Source organism: Dermacentor silvarum, chromosome 7 (genome assembly GCF_013339745.2).
Source record: "Dermacentor silvarum isolate Dsil-2018 chromosome 7, BIME_Dsil_1.4, whole genome shotgun sequence".
In the NCBI taxonomy this organism is placed as follows: Eukaryota; Metazoa; Arthropoda; class Arachnida; order Ixodida; family Ixodidae; genus Dermacentor; species Dermacentor silvarum.
In genome coordinates, this window is record NC_051160.1 from 101,930,814 (window position 1) to 101,949,256 (window position 18,443).

The window sequence follows — 18,443 nt, forward strand, 5'->3', positions numbered from 1 at the left end:
CAACGCGCAGAACTGTTGTCGACGCCGTCGGCGTTCTGCCCGGCCGCGTTCGCACTGAACGCGCGCGGCGTTGGTGACTGTTGCCGGTGCCTCTGGGGCGCGGCTCGGGGGTTTTCGACGAGATCGGAACGGGACACTCGTCGAGCAGCGTCCGAAGTCTTGTTCGGCGAAAGCCACAGCTTGCATATGCACCGTTCCAGGGCACGGACGGACGGACGTTCGGACGCCGCCGCTGTGCCATCACGTGATTGCTGAGAGAGTGTAAGGGGGAGAGTCCACAGCTGGGGCGGCGCAACTGTTGCTATGCGCCGCTGTGCCATCACGTGATAGCTGAGAGAGTGTGAGGGGGAGAGGCCACAGCTGGCAGCCTTCCAGGGCACGGACGGTGGCCGCGGACGCCGCGAGTATGAGCCATTAAAGCCTTTCGCCTTAAAATTCACCTGGGGTGTCCGCAATAAATATTGACGCATCTTTTGGCGCCCGCGAGTGGCACGCAAACATGTGTGCTGTGTGTGTGTGGAGACCAACACTAACCCTTAAAGGTCGATGTTTATTAACCTAGGGGGAAATGCCATGTTTATTACCAGCAGTGGCGCACCGACGGGGGGGGATTTGGGGGTTGTAACCCCCCCCCCCCCCCCCTGTGGCCGACCTAACCCCCCCTTTTGTTTAAGCCCTTTTTCTTTCCTTGCGCATTTGAGTACTGCAATTACCAGTGGTGAGAATGAAGGACATATTATCCCTGTTTTCAATTTCGCGCTTCAACCTCGTATGCCTGTAGGTCAGTGCACGGTCCTAAATTTCAAAATGTTCTTTTCATATTTGGACCCCTTAAGCGCAGGAGAAGTTATCAAAACTTGCTACATTCAATAAACAGTTACAAAAACACAAATTTCCATTAATGGTCACAATGGGTGACATCATCTAGAGCTGGTGCATGAACTTCAATATAGGGTTGCAACCTGTCTTTAACTTTTGTGTCTTTTCTATGCCATCCACTCACAATAAGAGCTATATAGTGATTTTTTTCTGTTGCAGAAGCATATTTTGTCCTCTTTTTATGTGACTTTGTGGTCACCTTTACATAACTGCTGCAGATGACTTCAGGAATAGCACTCAGTCTGAAGGTTTTGCCTGCTCAGTGAGCCTTATTTATGTGTGTCAGTCCTGTTGCTCATTCTTCTTTGTCTTCGTGTTGTTATGTTACTAAAATATACTAGTTATGAATTATTCCACTCACGTGCCGTGGTGGTGCAGTGGCTATGGCATTGCACTATTAATATATAATAAGGGCTTATTATATATTATAATAATGGCCGCATTTCAACGGGGGTGAAATGCAGGAACGCCCGGGTGTCGTGTATTGGGCGCACGTAAAAAAACCCCACGTGGTCAAAGTGCCCCACTATGGCATGGCTCATAATCAAATCATGCTTTCGGCAAGTAAAACCCAGAATTCAATTGAGTTATAAATTATTCCACTCAAACTTGCCAATCTCCCTGTTTCTTTGTGACTTCATGTAAGAATTCCCACTTTGTGCGTGCTTCTGACAGCCCTGAAAGCAGAAACGGAATGGGCTCATTGCATGGTACTGACAGGGTGCCACGACAGCAAATTTCAGCAATACGTTTGACTCAACATTTTCGCAGTCCCTATTCTGTAGAGAGGTTGCCTATGAGCTGTGTATGTGATACGTACAATGACTCTACTGAATTGAAACTGTGGTGCAAAAGTACTGTGCTGAATGAACAAAAAGAATGCACTGTACTCCGTCCAAATGTTCAAGGACATAAGAAAAGAAACTGGCATTGTTCGAATAGCAAAATTTACAAATCAAATAGGAATATTCGAGAGAAACAATCTTTGATAATCGAATCTACCACTGAGTTGAGTACCGCATATTTTCTTATTTTTAAACAAAGTAATAGATAGGTTGCATGGACTCTATTTGTTAAAAAAAGAAAATCCTTATTTACCTTATATTTGTAAATGTAATGCTGCTCACAAGTGGATTTATGATCAGGTAAGCCAGCTTGTCAACGAGAAACTGAAAGCTTATACATCTGGTGCACCATAACATCAACATGTAACGAAATAAAAGAACTCCAGCGAGGTGACCAGGATGCAGATAAGAGTGCTGTGTTAGTTAAAGCGGCTGGGTGTTTGTGTTACAAAACGTCTTTATTTGAACACTAACTGAACAAAAAAAATGAAAAAATATAATTGAGAAGATAACTAATTTGGTTAAGTGTAATAGTACAGCACCACACGTCAATTTAAAATGATTCAAAACCTGTCAAGATTGGCCAAGTAAAATTCATTTGCCCATATCTAGGCAATAAATTCATAAGCTGCCTAACGACGAGGTGCCATTTTATTCAATGACTGCAACCTATTCTGCAGATGTTTTTTTGTGCTTTTGCTCAGAAACTGGCGCCTCCACATTGCAACTTCTGTTCTCTCACAGCAAAATAATTTGAAACAGCCTCCACTTGCATCAGCCTTTCTTCCTGCAGATTCACAAACGTATTGCCATTTCGTATTTCAAATAGAAACGGCAATTTCACAAGTCAAATAGCAACTTGAATAAGAAATTAGTATTCGAGATTTACACACCCCTAAAAAACATACCTTCCATTAAATTGAAAATTTTATTCAACCAAAGTTTGTTAAATGACAGTTATTAAGAATCCTAATGTTCCAGATTTAATCATTTTTATTGTGAAAGCCTTGATACTTGTAACCAACATCTGCTGAGAGAAAGTTCTTATTGATATGCAGAGGGAGAGAGAGGAAAAAATAAGCTTGCTGAACCTACAAAACAGCTCAGTTCAAGTCCAAAGGTTGCACAGATTCTAAACACAGCAGCAGGTTTACTGTGGTTCAGAAAGTAAATAATAGTAATCCTAATGACATTAAGAAAGTTGCAGTATTTTTCTAGCATAAATAACCAAATAAATGGTAAATAATATTATTAGACAATTTTCATATACAAGAAAGTTTTTAGCTCTCAATACATGAAGCGTGAAAAGAACCTGCTTTTCTTATTAAAAAATGAATTGCAATTATATATATATATATATATATTTGACATTCCTGATAAACTTTTTCTCTTTGTTGAGAGCACAGAAAAACGAAAAAGAATGCAAGAACACTGAAAGTATAATATTTTTTCGGAAGCTGTACCTTTTGATGGCTCGTTCATTGCATTACAGCGTTCAAATGTAAATCTTCACTTATTCTCATCTGCTACAACATAGAAAGACAAACACAAATTTTGTGTGGCTGCCTTGTTTTTAACTCAGAATTAATGTCACCATTGTACAGTGTATCTGTCTTCTCTTTTCATGATTCAAATTCATTATTCTTTTTTGTATGTGTAAAACAACAGAGAGAAAGCAAAAAAAAGGAGCTTCTCGAGGTAGATACAAATTTATTCTTAATAAATAAATTACACAGTAGCCTATAAATAGTAACACACATTTCATAAATTATTTTGAGCAGGAAACTGACAAAACATATAACTTGCACAACAATTGCCTGGTTGCCAGGAAGTGAACTACTTTACATTTCACGCGACTGTGCCAAACACGTGTAGAGTCATGGGCACATTTTTAAAGACAAGAAAACCCTGTCATCACCTCGAACTGCATTTTATGCCGCAGTTCCTTTCAGAAACCAATCGACATGAAAGTAAATTTTGTGCCAGCTTGCAAAGAATGGACAAAAGACTTCTACTGGCTTGAAACCAAAGAGAAGGTTTTAAAGGCTCTAAAAATGAACGTGCAATGACTAGAGGAGGGCAACTTAACAAATTGTGTACACTCAACAAGCTACAAAGGAACTTTTGTCAGAGATATAATATACTAGATACAGTTTCAACACTTATATACACTTTACATATATAAATATAACACTGTAAAATATTGCTAGAAATGAATGTGCAATAAATAATTAAAGATGGACAGCTTAAAAAACTGTGTGAACTCAACAAGCTACAAAGGAACTTTCGTTAGAGATATCGTATACTACATAAAGTTTCAACACTGAGGTGCACTTTATGTACTTATAACAGCGTAAAATATTCCTAGAAATGAATGTGCAATAAATAATGAATGAAGGACAGCTTAAAAAGTGCGCATAGTCAACCAGCTGCACAGGAACGTTCGTCAGAGAAACCATAAATACATATTCAACACTAAGCCAGGTAATGACAGTACTAGGCGACTACCTGGCTATATCAGTGGCTACCTTTGAATTACCTACTTTTTACAATATATGGTCCAACCAATGCTTAAATAAGAATAAGTTGTCCCATTGGGATAAGGAGTCACCAAACTTGCCACAAGAAACACATACACGCCATCAAACCCTTCACAAATCACCACATCACAGAATTGCATCTCGCATTTATGTGTGCTAGAGGTATAAAAAAAATAAAGTCGAAAAAAGTTGTCATCCTCTAAAAAGGATGCTCCTGTACAAGGAAGAGTACAGCAAACCCACAATGCATCTGTACAATACGTGGAACCACATCAATATAGAACATGGATCTCAATAAACACATTGAACTACGTGCGAATCAGTAGACGTTGCATATATGTGCAGTACGCAACCAGCCTTTGCTGCATGAAACATTTGTGTCTACAAAATCTAAAGATAAGAAAAGCTAAAATGTGACAAGTGATATAACAATCTTAAAGATAAAATATTCTTCATGAAAGCTGAGCATCCAAACATCAAAAGATAAGGAAACTAGAATAAGCTGTACAATAATCTAAAGATACAAACACAGCCTGCATTAAGTAACGAGCTACAGCTATGCTTTACGGTGACTCGCGCTTTTATTCGAAAATCCTTAAAAGCCGGTTTTACAAGTGTAGATGCTTTGTTCTCACTCAGATTTTGCGACACAATTGCATTTGTTGGTCTGCATCATTCGGTAAAGCACTTGGTATTCTTGTTTGTTTTTCAGTTAAAAAAATGTAAAACAACCAATGCATTTGCACATTGCCATCAGAGAAGCGAAGCTGCCGCAGGAATGTAGGTTCCTGCCTGTTGGAAATTAAAAGCTGAGACAATTCGGGCAATAAATGATGCCAAGCGTGCTAACGAAAGACGCAGACCAAGAAATGCAATGTCTTACTACAAAATTTGAGTAAGAACGAAGCAGCGGTATGCTCTAGATCTTTTAAAACTGTCAGAAAAGAAATGCAGCTCACTGTAGACATAGCGTGAACAGAAACACCAATATAGAAAAATTATCACCAGGATCCCAAAGGAAATATTAAAAACAGACAAAACGTCCACTAGTGACTAAGGCAATCAAACAACAGAAGTGGAATCAGGCTGCCTCCTAAAAGCTTCACCTGGCATTTGGTCAAATGCATTAATGTTTAGGCTGTCACGGCAATTTCCCTAGAGAGGTCACGTCGCCAGCGGCAGAGATGACAAAATATTCAGGCGCTTCCTTCAGTGGTGCTGACGCTATGCTGTCGTAGACGACGTCCACGAAGGTCTTTTTTGGCCCTGTCGGAACTGCTTGGTCAGGGGTTGCTGGAGTGCTCTGCTGTGACGATCCCGCAGCCATCCAGTCCTCCTGCGATATGCCCTGAAGGAAGGCCAGCAAACTTAAGTTTGCAGAACTACAGAAGGATAAGAAACTATGCAGAGTTTCACAGGTGCTGGCTAAGATTGCGTCATTTGTATAATTTCAAAATAGTATTGCAAAAGGTGAGTGGGTAGCATGTGAAGAAGTCTCCCACCATCTGTGACAATCAGAGGCGAGGGTGCAAAGAGGCTGAGAGAAGGGAAGGTGGGTGAGGAACCCTGCACACCATCTCTGCCCTCTCCACTCTTGCCCAGTGCAAACTTCGAAAAAAAAAAAATTATCACCTTCAAGTACTTTATTTCACGCACATCTTCACGTTAAGTGTGAAGACAACACTCTGCTCAAAATGTGTCCCTATTTCCACTTGTGCATTGTTAAAGTTCAATAGATTAAAAAGTTATTGTGACTTCGGGCTGTACAAGATACCCCAACGTCTTTGTGCAATGGACTACGAAGTAATGCCTAATGATGTTACGTAGTCCCAGTGATGCCGCACAAGACCTGAAGTCATCCACACAGTGCACCTCAAGTCTTTCCCCGCACATTAATGAACTGTGGAACTTGAATTTTTATTTTTGACTTGCTTCATTATTTTATATTCGTGCTCACATTTCTTGCTATCTTGTTCGGTTTGCAGCACTGGGACAATACTTCTTAAAATGGGGCATTGCGATGCATACATTGTTTTACATTTAGCGAGTGACCAATCTCACTGAATCGTCACTGCTTTGCATCCCGTTATCGCTCAGTGCAAGACGTGCCTACTGTATTGAACATTCTTGGCAGGTGTAATCAAATTGTGTGCACAAGTTGAACGTGACTCGTAGCACAATGCAGTGAAATCGCTGGTGTTTGCGTATGTTCCAGAATGTACACCACTATTCGCACTGCGCAAGCAATCTTATTAGACAAGGTCCCTTGGCGATAGGATCGACGACAACGTTTTCGAAAGTTCCGATACATGTATGCCGAGCGATCACTTTGTAACAGTGGTTAGTCAGTAAAAAACGGTCACGGAAACAAGATAAACAATGTACGCGTGTCAATACAGTGGAATGTCATTGATACAATCTTCACAGGAACCGAAAAATGAAACGTATCTTCCGAAAATAATTGTATAAAAATACATATATAAGAAAAAAAAAGTGTTTTATACCGAAAAACCTATTATGCAGAATCGTATCAACGAGATTCCACTGTATATTCATTGCATGCTCATTCATGGCGATAAATATTTTATATTTACTTCATTAAATTGCCTGATTTGTTTTATCCATGCCTGTTATATCGAGGTTTGATAAAGACGCAATAAATTGAAATATTTGTGCTACGACTCGTGTGCAGAGCACGGTGCCAACGTGCTCACGCTAAGAAGTGGAGCACGACAGACTCACGTAAATTTCCCACTCGTGTGTCTCTTGCTCAAAGCTGACGTCACTGTCTGGCGGGAACTGCAGGTCCGGGACAAGCGCTTCGTCACAGCTAGGTTTCACTTGGGTGCAGGGCACCTCCTGGGCAAAGCACAAGAACAGCGTCTTGCCCTGAACCTGCGGCTCTCAGAATGCAAACATTTCAGGAGACTTTGCTGTTTGGCTAGTTGGTACACGGGGTTAAGAATGACAACAGCGTGAGAAACGAGACAAAAAATGAGAGATGAACACAACACTGTCTTTTGTGTCCTGTTTATTGCACTGTCTTCGTTCTTAACAGTAAGCGTTTTGTCAGCCACGGCAGTACGCTCGACTCTGGATTATAACAAAGTCGCATCCAACATGAAAATAGCTTCATCATACAATCAAGTCCACATACATAACGACCCCCCCCCCCCCCCCCTTTATTTGTTATTGACATCTGGCGATGTTGAGCTGAATCCAGGGCTGAAGTCAGAACGTAATTCTTCTTAATTAACAACTGTTCAAAAAGATCTTGAAGGAACAGACCAAACCTAATGAAGCCCTAAAGGACTTAAATTCCAATCTTAAACAAGTTGAATTAACTGTTGATGGTATCAAGAAAAGAATTGGGGCGATAGAAAAAGATCAGAAGCGAGAAATGGGCGAGTTGGTATGGAGGCATGGATAAATCGGAGCGCGAACTACTCGGACAAACGTAAAGGCACGAAAAGAGACAAGACACAGTGCTGAGATAGAAAACGAATTGGGACGTGTGCAATAATGCTTGTAGAATGAGACCACGCCTGTAAGGACACAAACTTCTTCAGAGTCTAGAAGCAAAATTAAAGACTTAGAAAATAGGAGCCGATGAAACAACCCTGTAATATACGGTGCACGTGAAGACCCCAATGAAGACAACCAGTCTCTAGAAAGCAAAGTCAAGAAATTTATATCTAAAGAACCGTTTGATGTGGAAGTGAGTACAATGGCAAGGATTCACAGAATTGGTGCTATAACGTGGCTACAGCGCTCGCCCGGTGAATGCTCAGACTATTCGACTTCACTGAAAAATCTAAAATTATGTCTCGATGCTACAACCCGAAAGGAACATGCCATTCTACATTGGAACATTTTTCGCAGAGAATCAGAAAACTGTGGTCTAAACTATAGCACTCTGCAGTAAATGATAAGGCAACCGGTTCTAAAGTGCAACTTTAGGTAAAAGTAAAAATCGATGGCAAAACTTTTGTTTGAGACCCATTACTGGATTGCAGAGTAAAATTAAATCGGTCTGCGATAAACCTGCACAGTAAGAGTAACACCCGTAACCATTGCAAGACTGACAAAACAATTTTAAGTCACTGAGAGTCGTATCCCTGAATACTCGTAGCATCCTGAATAAACTTGAACTTATTGATGCATTTTTTTTTTGCCCTATCACCCACACGTCGTGGTTATAATAGAAACCTGGTTACATGACGATGTTCAGGTTTCTCAAGTAATTCCTCTAGCATATAAACTAATATGTAAAGACTGGGGACCTCGTGGCAGTGGAGTAGGTATAGCCATAACATGCAATATACTTTACGAAGTCCTCGACAACATTTCTGATCATGTATGTATATTTTGCAAACTAGCATTTTGCAACACCGTAAGTGAAATTTATCGACCTTCAATCTCTCCGTTAAAATATCTCGAGGTGATATTTCGACTACCTTGCTAAACATAATAATTCATGATCTACTTTAATCTGAACTGGCAATTTTAATTTACCATGTATAAACTGGACTGACCTGTCTCACGATGGCAAGGAATACGTTAGTGCTGAAGTCTTGTGGTTGACTGCTTTCAGCTTTTCATTAAACTAACTATAGTCACTAGCGATAGACAATTTAGCAGTTCGTCATCGTCATTGCTTCACCTTACATTAGTTAATACTCAACTTGACAACTTCACACTGAACATTGACCATGTAATTTGAGATCACAAATTTTAATAGCCATAATATGCCAAGTTTCAAGTATGAACAACTATGTGAAGCCAGCTCAAATTCTTATAAAAGACTATGCACGTGCAAATGATTCAACCATTCTCAATTATCTAGAATGTTGCTATTCTTAGTTTGACAATATGATAATGTGGAGAACCACTGGGCAAAATTTAAGGAGATATAATAAGTTTCTGTAAAAACCAATTTGTTCATTTGAAGAAAAAAAAAAAAACAATGCAAACATAGGCCAAACTTGTAACATTATTCATACGAAAAATTAAGCTGCAATAAAAGCGTGTAACAAAAACAATCTTTCCAGTTCGACGAACGCCATGCAAGAAAAATTGACAAAAGCGAAAACACATTTCTTCTCCATGACATTGCCATAGTTCATGAATAACAATCTACATAAATTCTGGTGCTATCTATCTAGGGAATAATCTTAGACCCAACAGTATCACAGATTAAAGTATTATTAAATTGAAACATCAGTGAGCTTATGTCAATAGCGAAAGGATTCAACACATTTTTCTAGACGGTATTCACGACATCGTCATTTTTCGCTTCTTTTCCAAAACATGATTTCCAAATGCAGAAAATCACTGTAAGCGAAAACAGCAGTTTATGCCTACTGCGCAAACTCGATTTTAAAAAGTGTACTGGCCCCTAACCATATTACAAATAGTTTTTTGCACAGATACGCGTGTTGGGTATCAAAATACTTGCACAAAATTTTCACTGTGTCTTTACAGACACTGTCTGCCCCTGACGATTGGCGCTGTGCATAAATCCGGTTCCAAGTCAGACCTGAGCAATTACAGGCCAGTGTTGCTCACAAGCACTTGCCATAGGATTTTGGAGCATGTAATTTACAAAGCCACTGTTGATAGTGGATGTATCTGGATTAATCTTGACCTCCTGGGGTTCCTTAGTGTGCATATAAATCTAAGTACATGAGCATTATTACATTCTGACCCTATGAGAATGTGGATGCTGCGTCCAGGAATCAAACATGTGAGCTCATGCTTATCGGCAGAATTTCAGGGCCACTAGTTCACTACAGCGGGTTCAATATCAGTAGAATAATGCGTGCATAATACACTGAAATAGCATTCCACATTCATTTTTCTGTGTGTACAGATGAGAACCGACGCTGCACAATTGTACGGATCCATAACAATACACCTATGCCCTAAATAATTGAATGAATGAATGAATGAATGAATGAATGAATGAATGAATGAATGAATGAATGAATGAATGAATGTACAACATGACTCAGTGCTGCTGTCCCAGATGATGGTGCATAAGTGTAGCTTCATTCTTTCTTCATGCAAAAGGAAATATAGAATCTTAAATACAAGCAAATCTGAAAAGAAATCAAAAAGAGCAGAGAAATAATTATATTACTTTAGAAGCAGTCGCCCTTTGTACACGGGTTGTGGGACGCTCGCTGCTTTCTCCTGACAGGCAACTTCGATTTGCCAGGAACATCTGGTAGTCTCGTGGCAAGGGAATGTCTCGCTCTTCGCAGATGGCTTCGATAGTGTGTTCCAGGTAGTGGAAGTACTCGACTGCCCTCCTGAGTTGGGATGCCTGCGGGGAGATGCATCAGATTTAGGGCTTGAATTCACACGGGAGAAACATGCGCAGCCCAATGTTTATTGGAGAGCAGCGACACATTTTTGAGACATGTTCTCATGAATTTCAAAAGCCAATACTAACATTGCATTTGTTGTCTCTGATGCACATGCCCTTTACAGTCGAAGCCGGATATATCGAACCAACATATAACGAATAATTGCGTATATGGTACAGCTGTAAAATCCCCTTGAAAATTTCTGTATAACATTTTTATTTTATATAAATCGAATTACCTATATGGAACTTTCTTGTGATGCCCTTCAGATGCAATATATCCGGGTTTGACTGTATATGTAAGCGAATGAACTTGGTGACTTGTCGGCTGTACTTCCTAATTTGCTTCATTAAAGAAAACTAGTAAGGTAAAACGTGAAAAAGTTTATCAGCTAGCTTTTTTTTTTTTTGCACAAAACCTTACACACTGTATCTATGAATGAGACACTGATGAGGCACCCAGGCCACAAATAACTAACCAGATGAACTCGATTACTGTCCAATTCAAGTGCTTTAATTTTCAAAATTCTAATGGCTCTAACTGGTTAGAAATATAAACAGCACACTAATTTAGCCTGATAAATTTCAACAATACTAAGCGGCTAATGAAAACTTTGCTGTGGTAGCTTCGTTGCAGAGGTTTATTGTAGCACTTCATGCGAAAGAATGATTGTGAAGATCATTCTTCAGGAAGATCAGCCCTTCAGGAAGACCACAAGCTACTGCTAGCCTACTTAAATGTGGCGCCACCGACAAAGATGAAGTCAGAACCAACATTTCTGAATTTAGTGCGCTAAATCCTCGTAAGGTGGCGGGACGTGCTATGAAAGTTCTTATTGTAGTTCCGTACTTTCGACCTTGCAAAAGTGTCGAAGATTGACATTTTATTGCGATAGCAATTATATGGACACTCAAAAGCAGATTTCTGCCGTCGGCGTCGCCGTCTCCGTCGGCGTCGCCGTCGCCGTGAGGTTCCGTATGACGTCATTTGGAGATGAAATCGTCGCCGCGCGCCGAACGCTGTATGTGCGAGTGAAAGGGCGCGAGGGGCGCGTCTTTCACGGGGAGTGAACGCACGGCGGAGAACAAACGCGCGTTCTGCGCCGTGCTCGCTTAAGGGCTGCAGAAGTAGGCGTCTCTTTTCTCCTTTACAATCACCATATATGTAGAGCAAACGCGCCTTCTTCGGACGCGCGAGAGGCCGTGGGGGAGGGGGAGGGAAGGGAGGCGACGTTTAGCTGCGGCACCAAGTGCCTATTTATATCAGAGGCTCCAGCAACAGTCACCAACGCCGCACGCATTTTGAGCTAACGCGGGCAAAACGCCGATGGCGTCGACAACAGTTCTGCGTGTTGTTGCTACCAAAGCCGCTCACCTTACTTCGTATGACATTGTTTTTATGTACGTAGGCGCCGATGCAAATGATAAACAGACTGCAGAAGACATAAAAAAAAGAAAGAAAGAAAGAAAGAAAGAAAAAAAAAGAAAGGAAGAAAGAAAGAAAGCGAGTTTACTAATTGACATATGTCAGAAATAAAAGCACATATGTTACCTTGGTTTTGAAGACATCTTTCTTAAGTGGAACACGGGAGACAAGATCATCAAGGCGCCGCATCACAGTTCTGTGACGAAATCTGGAAGGATAACGATCGAGGTGTATGATTGAGGTGTATTTGCACAATTAACAGGCAGTGATCGAGCGAGTGGTCGAGAATTCGATCGTGATATGTTTATATGCTCACACACGGCCAGAAGTTTCAGATTGTCTAGCGGTTAACAACGGGGTGGCTAAGGCCATCAGAATCCATGTACTATATGTCTTGCAGCAAATTGAGTATAATTAGTGATTTTTTTTTTCTTTCACCTTTCTCGTGCGTTCCTGGCTTTCCGGACGTCTTGCACGCTTTCGTAAGCGCTTACGCCGTTCTTCTGCTGTAAGTAGATAAATATAGCAACGGAGTGATTAGACAATCGCAAATGTAAATGCAAAGACAAGTCGCCCGCGAAAAAGCGCGCCTGAAGTGAATTTCAGTCCTGCAAGGTTTCAGTTAGACTGCTCAATATAGACTGCTTTGGATATGTTACACTGACTAGGGCACATTATGAGTTCTATATGAACTCTCCGGCAATGATAACGATTACCTTGCGCCGAGAATTCATGACTGGCCTAGTCGCGCTGCAGTCAGCTGCTGTCGTCGTCTGCTTTGCAGGTTCCCGCTTTTTTGCCGCGCAATTGCGATCGAAGCACCGCCACCGGTTGACATTGAACTTACTCGCATAAAATATTTACAGCATAATCTCATTCACTATCTTTCGCGTTGTACTAACAGCAATTGACGTCCGAACTGTCGGAAAATATTCCGCGCTTTTTTTTTTTCAAAGCAGTATTACGGCTCTGACGATGTTACGTGTAACGGCCAACCTCGGCCTGTCCCCAACTACTGCAACGCCAGCGAATCGAAAGCCGAAAGGTCGTTAGGCAGCAGCTACCCGTAGTCTCTCGTGATGTGCGAAAAGAAATATTTCTGAGAGCGCGTCATGCTAATCAACCGGATTACGAGCCGTGCGCTGTTCACGAAGCAGTGATTTCGGTGTTACGAACAAGCGGCGGCGCAACTAGCACGCTAGTTGAACGCCAGCAAACCGCGACGCGGTGTGCGCAGAGCCGGAGACTCGACGCTCGCTACGGCCCGGAAAGCCGCATCGGCGGCGAGAGCATGGAAAACATGGATCCTCTCGGTGAGTCGATCGTCGAAGACGACGGTGTGTTTCACCTTCTATTCTACAGCTCGGACTGAACGGAATCGTCGCACTGTTTTTTATCTCCGACAAGTCTCGGTGTGGTTACAGGCGTTATCCGTAACATCGAACCACAGAGACGCCGAAGCGTGCGACGACCACGCGCGGACGAAGCCGAAAGCTGCTGCCGCCTGGCTAGAGCGCCGATCGCGTTTACGCTGCTTGTTCCGTTTATTTCCGCGCTTACGACTTTCGGTCGCTTCAACCGTTGTTATCGCGGCGGTGGCGAGATAACGGTGCTCGTAACTGCCACCGACGACGCCGTACTGCCCCTGTTTCTTTGTTATCATTTATTTATTTCATTTTAGCGAACGCGGGTACCCTTTCCGCGTCAGTAGGCGAAGACGCCGCTTCACGATCGAGGGTTTCGATTGTCACGCGGCTGACACATTCTGTGTCGATCCGGGTTTCCGCATCAGTTTGTATTTATCTTTTGCCTTCCGAAATCGCCGTTACAGAGCGGGCTCTACGTAGTCGGGGCGATCGAGTTATGAACGAAAGCGTGGAGAATGATGATCGCAGCCGCTCTATTGCGGCTGTGGTGCAAGAGCGGTTTTTCCGTGGTGCATTCTTTCGAGTGTAAGTCACCCGGTGGCCGTGGAGAAGTCGAGAAAGAGAAAAAAAGACGCGAGACCGGTGCGGGACCGCGTGTCCGGCGGTTCTAAGGCACCGATTCCGGCCGAGCGATGCCCGGTGTAGAACATATGTGACCACCGATCAGCCTTGGGCAGAACGCCAACTTTCACGCCCCCCTGATTTTCCATCACGCTACCGAACGTGCTAAAAATGTCATTCGATGAAATAATTTCGGCCTCAGTAAAGACCGCGCTTGCCCATGTGTTGCAAGTAGCACTAAAGTTAAAACACGGTTCTCAGTTACTATTGAACTTTTCCGTTTATTCCGAGATCGAAGTGCGCTCTGGTTTCGCTTTCGGTCGCTTTGAATTTCTTTCACCGCAACGCACTTATTGCGTGTGTGCTGGAAGTGAATTGGGTTGCTGACTTGCGTAGCGGTTGGGTTGTGTCCTTCCTGTATGACATTGTGGTTTTGATTTGCGCCATAAATTTACAGATGTGACTTTTTTTTTTTTCTTCCACTCTTACCGTTCACTCTTTCTACAGGAACAGACGCCTTACTCTATCCAAACACACGGCACGAAATAGTACTTTCAAAAAAATTTTTTTGTGTGTGCTTGTTGCTGTCGATGCGAAGGCTGTACTGTTGACAGCTCACTTTGTCACTCCTGTACTTTCGGTTTCCATCTACATCGCACTATTTCGGGTGCGATCGATATCGAAGTCTGGCGTGTTTGAAAATGACGTCCTAGTAGCGTTCGGCCTGTATTGAGTTCGAAAGTGCCCGTATGACAGGAGTATTACACCGTCACTCAAACCAGCGCCACACTGGCGTTGTATGCTGCTTTTGGAGTTATCTTTTTTTTTTTTTTTTTTTCAAGACGCTTCGCCTCCGAACTTAGAAACATGTGTCATATACCCTGACGTTTCCATTGTGACCGCTTTGACGGCGGCGCCAAAGTTCCCCCCCCCCCCTTTTTTTTTTTTTTGCGATACACTTGTCAGACCATATTCGACGTTTCATGAACTAAGGAAAGCGTAATACATTTTCATTTATTTCTGACTCTCGTTTGTCGCTTTCACACCACATACTTATAGGCGCCGCCTTGCCTTTGGAGTATTGGACGCAATCGGAAATGTCACGCGCAAGTGTTTGACTGTGTCGACGTGTGCTAGAGAAATGTCAGTCGTACGTATATGTCAGCGGTCGCTTAAGGTTCTTAATTATTCGCGATCACTAAAAATTGCGTCGTGTCGGGTCATCTGCACGGAAGTCCGATGACATTGGACTCCTCTGGTGACTGTGTGTGGATGTTGTCGGTTATTTCTTTCTCAGGGAGGGTAGTTTCCTGATTATTATTATTATTATTATTATTATTATTATTATATTATTATTATTATTATTATTATTATTATTATTATTATTGTTGTTGTTGTTGTTGTTGTTGTTGTTGTTGTTGTTGTTGTTGTTGTTGTTGTTGTTGTTTGTAACGATAAAAGAATCAAACATATTTCAAGAAACGCAGAGAGGTCGGCCTGAGGCAAAAGTAGTGCTGCAACGTTCAGTTGAGAGCAAAAGTTCAGAGACCATGGCATCGGCGATAAATAAATAAATAAATAAATAAATAAATAAATAAATAAATAAATAAATAAATAAATAAATGTTTTCTAGCACAGCCTTGTATCGTGGGATTGTAGTGCATTACGTTTACTCAAATAGGTGCACGTATAATATTTATTTCAGCCTGGCAAAAAAAAAAAAAAAAAATTCTTGCCGTATATGTATTCTCTAGTGGTGTCGGAATAGTAATCTTTGAGACTGCATCGAATACAAATAGGATAGCGCCAGAAATGCATCGAATAGGATAGTTTTCGAATAAAACAAAAGTGCCGTATTGAGCATTAATATACAACAATATTCATATCCGAATACTATTCAGAATGTTGCGAAGCTTCTGTCATCACATTCTAAATGGAGCATTGGGAACAAATCTGCATTTTATTCGCATACAGATAATTCTTAGTGGAGTAGTCAACGATCGCTGTTTCGATAAGAGAAGTCTGGCTTCCAGTGTGATGAATAGCGCGTTCCACTACGTAACTTATCGCGTTTCATGTCTACTGTATGGCCGCCGGAATGAAATTTATCGCACCTTTGCTCCAGTTTCATGTTTGATTGCGCACCCTAGGCGATTTAAACTATTCTAAAAAAAATATTCGTATTTGCGAATACCGACTGTTCGATTCGGGGAACGAATCGTATATTGGATTCGTTACTCCGAATTTTCGGATATTCGCTCACCTCTAGGCCGGCGACTGTACTTACGTGGCTTCAGCGGGCGACGCGCGTTTTATCGGTGGCTGTCATTTAAGCGAATGAACGAACGAGTTCCGGTGACCTAGCCGAGGCACCGTCGATCGTGCGAACGTCCGTTGACGCCGTCAACGTCTGTCACAGGCTCGCGACCTTGGCGGAACGGATTAACGTCACGACACACTGAGCCACGGCCGTTGGATAAAAAAGATAAAAACGGCTGAGCGCTCGCGTTCGATTGAAGTAGCGGAGGTTGTGTGCCCTCGACGACGCACCGTGTGCCGAGGAATTTGCAGTTTTTTTTTTCTGACAAGAACGGTTTCATAACGGGCGAGTCGATTTCCCCGTCGTGCGGCCTTTGTATGGGTGTTCTGTGGTGCGGCGTCTTCGTCGAATGTTCCTTGCCGTTCGTGTTGCTGTCGTGCGAATCTCTCGTTTCGCGTGCTCGGACGAAAAGCGGTCGTTTGGAGCGTGACGGTTCTTCTTTAGCGGATATATCTAAGACTGCGTTCTACGCTTCTTGCAAGGGAGAGAGAGAAGGTTTAGGGTTGGGTGCGTATTTTTCAGTGCATGACAGCAGGAGCGCCACAGAAAGGCTGTCGACCGGCGAAAGCTGCAGCGTGTATGCGACGGGCAGCCGGGTCTAACTTTCCGGGCTGTTTTTTTCTTTTTTTTTTTTTCTTTACCCCCACTGTGCTTTCTGTTTTCGTCTCATTTATTGTAATGACTCCTTGTTATTCCCACTTTGCCACTTTGACGCGAGAGTTCTTTTTGTCGCTGATTTGCCGTACGGCGCGTCGCCCGATGTGGAGAAATGTGTCTTTTCTCTCTCTCTCTCTTTCAATGTCACGCCGGCGAATTGCGGCGGTTCGTGCGAACTCCTCGCGATTCGCCGCGCATCTTTTGTGCTACCTGGCACGAAACTCCGGCTCGTTGTTTTTTGTTGTTGTTGTTGTTGTTGCTTAGTTGTTTTGGGTTTGTATACTCTTGGGCCAACGCTGGGGCTATAGGCTCCCGTTTCTCGTAGTTTCTCGTTCCACTTTCGAGACCGCGTTCCGCCAGCCGCGTTCAGACTATCTACCAGGCAGTATAGGTGTGTCGCTGGCGCAGGCATGTTCGTTTTAATATGACACCTGATTGGGAGGAGCCTCCGGAGGCTAGAGGTGAAGGGAAAGGGGGTCGGCCCGGAGAGCGTGTTCTCTCGCCTGCTGTACTCCTCACCGGGGTAAGGAAAACTGGGAGATATGGTAAGGGACGCTGCAGTGAATGAAATCTACTCACATAGTCCAACACGCGGTGCGTGCATTGTACCCGCGCTGCACGCAGAAGCTATGCGCGTCCGCACAGAACGTTCTCGCGCACGCGCATTCACACCGCGCAGGCTCCGAACGCGGGCGTCTTAATCTCGCACAGAAAGTCGTGCAGTGTGTTGTTTAGACGTTTGTTCGGCGTGCGCGCGGATAGGAAAGACATCGAACGCCTACTCTGAAGCGTCGGCGGCGGATATTGACTCCCGTTCTGATTCTCTATCGAAACTTTGTTCGAGAATTCAGTTTTCTTTCTTTCTCTCTCTTCCGATCGAAAACGAGGACGTACTCGCGCTTGTTTGCATTTAGTGCACGGAGGCGGCGTTTCATGGTCCACAGTGGGCGCTGCTGCAGTGCTTTTGCTCGTTGAAGGCACCGGTATTTCCGTTAGGACTGTAGAAACGGTCGTTAAAGCAGTGGGCGTCGCGTCCTTTGGCACGAACGAACTCTAACTGTACCACCGCCCAACGCAGGAGGGTCGAGTTGGTTTGCTAAGAAAAAAAAAAAAAAAATGTGCATCCTGCGGTTGTGTAGTTCAAATCCATCGCTAATGCAGCTCCACTATAATGTGAAACCTGGGGAAGTGCGAAGCAGTGATTCGCCGATGTTTCCCTTGTGTTTATCTTGTTTTATCCTGCGTTTAGCAATCCACCATCCGTTTTGACACCTGTGCTATAGCGCACAACTAGTGGGAAACCGCCACGCACATGAAGCCAAACCACCACCACGCACATGGAGGCGAAGCCTTTGCTGATGACATTTAGAAGCGATCTTAACGAATTTCTGTTAATTAATGCGCTTAATGCTTTATTA

At 42.9% G+C, this 18,443-nt stretch overlaps 1 protein-coding gene across 1 annotated transcript; it reads right to left on the bottom strand.

The window, feature by feature from the left end:
* Nucleotides 1-3,427: 3,427 nt before the first annotated feature.
* On the bottom strand, nucleotides 3,428-12,848 carry LOC125946905 (uncharacterized). Its single transcript, XM_049671093.1, has 6 exons — nucleotides 12,777-12,848; nucleotides 12,499-12,566; nucleotides 12,187-12,268; nucleotides 10,407-10,592; nucleotides 7,007-7,123; nucleotides 3,428-5,612 (listed from the first exon to the last, which is right to left on the bottom strand). Exons 1-6 carry the CDS (start codon nucleotides 12,792-12,794, stop codon nucleotides 5,406-5,408), a joined length of 678 nt encoding a protein of 225 aa, XP_049527050.1. The 5' UTR covers nucleotides 12,795-12,848; the 3' UTR covers nucleotides 3,428-5,405.
* Nucleotides 12,849-18,443: the final 5,595 nt, after the last annotated feature.

What these genes read in the sequence shown, in the direction of transcription:
- LOC125946905 (XM_049671093.1), bottom strand. An exon ending in AAGATGTCTTCAAAACCAAG is followed by an intron (nt 10,593 to 12,186) that starts GTAACATATGTG and finishes ATCTCCCCGCAG; the next exon opens with GCATCCCAACTCAGGAGGGC. An exon ending in AAAGGGCGACTGCTTCTAAA is followed by an intron (nt 7,124 to 10,406) that starts GTAATATAATTA and finishes TGCTTTGCCCAG; the next exon opens with GAGGTGCCCTGCACCCAAGT.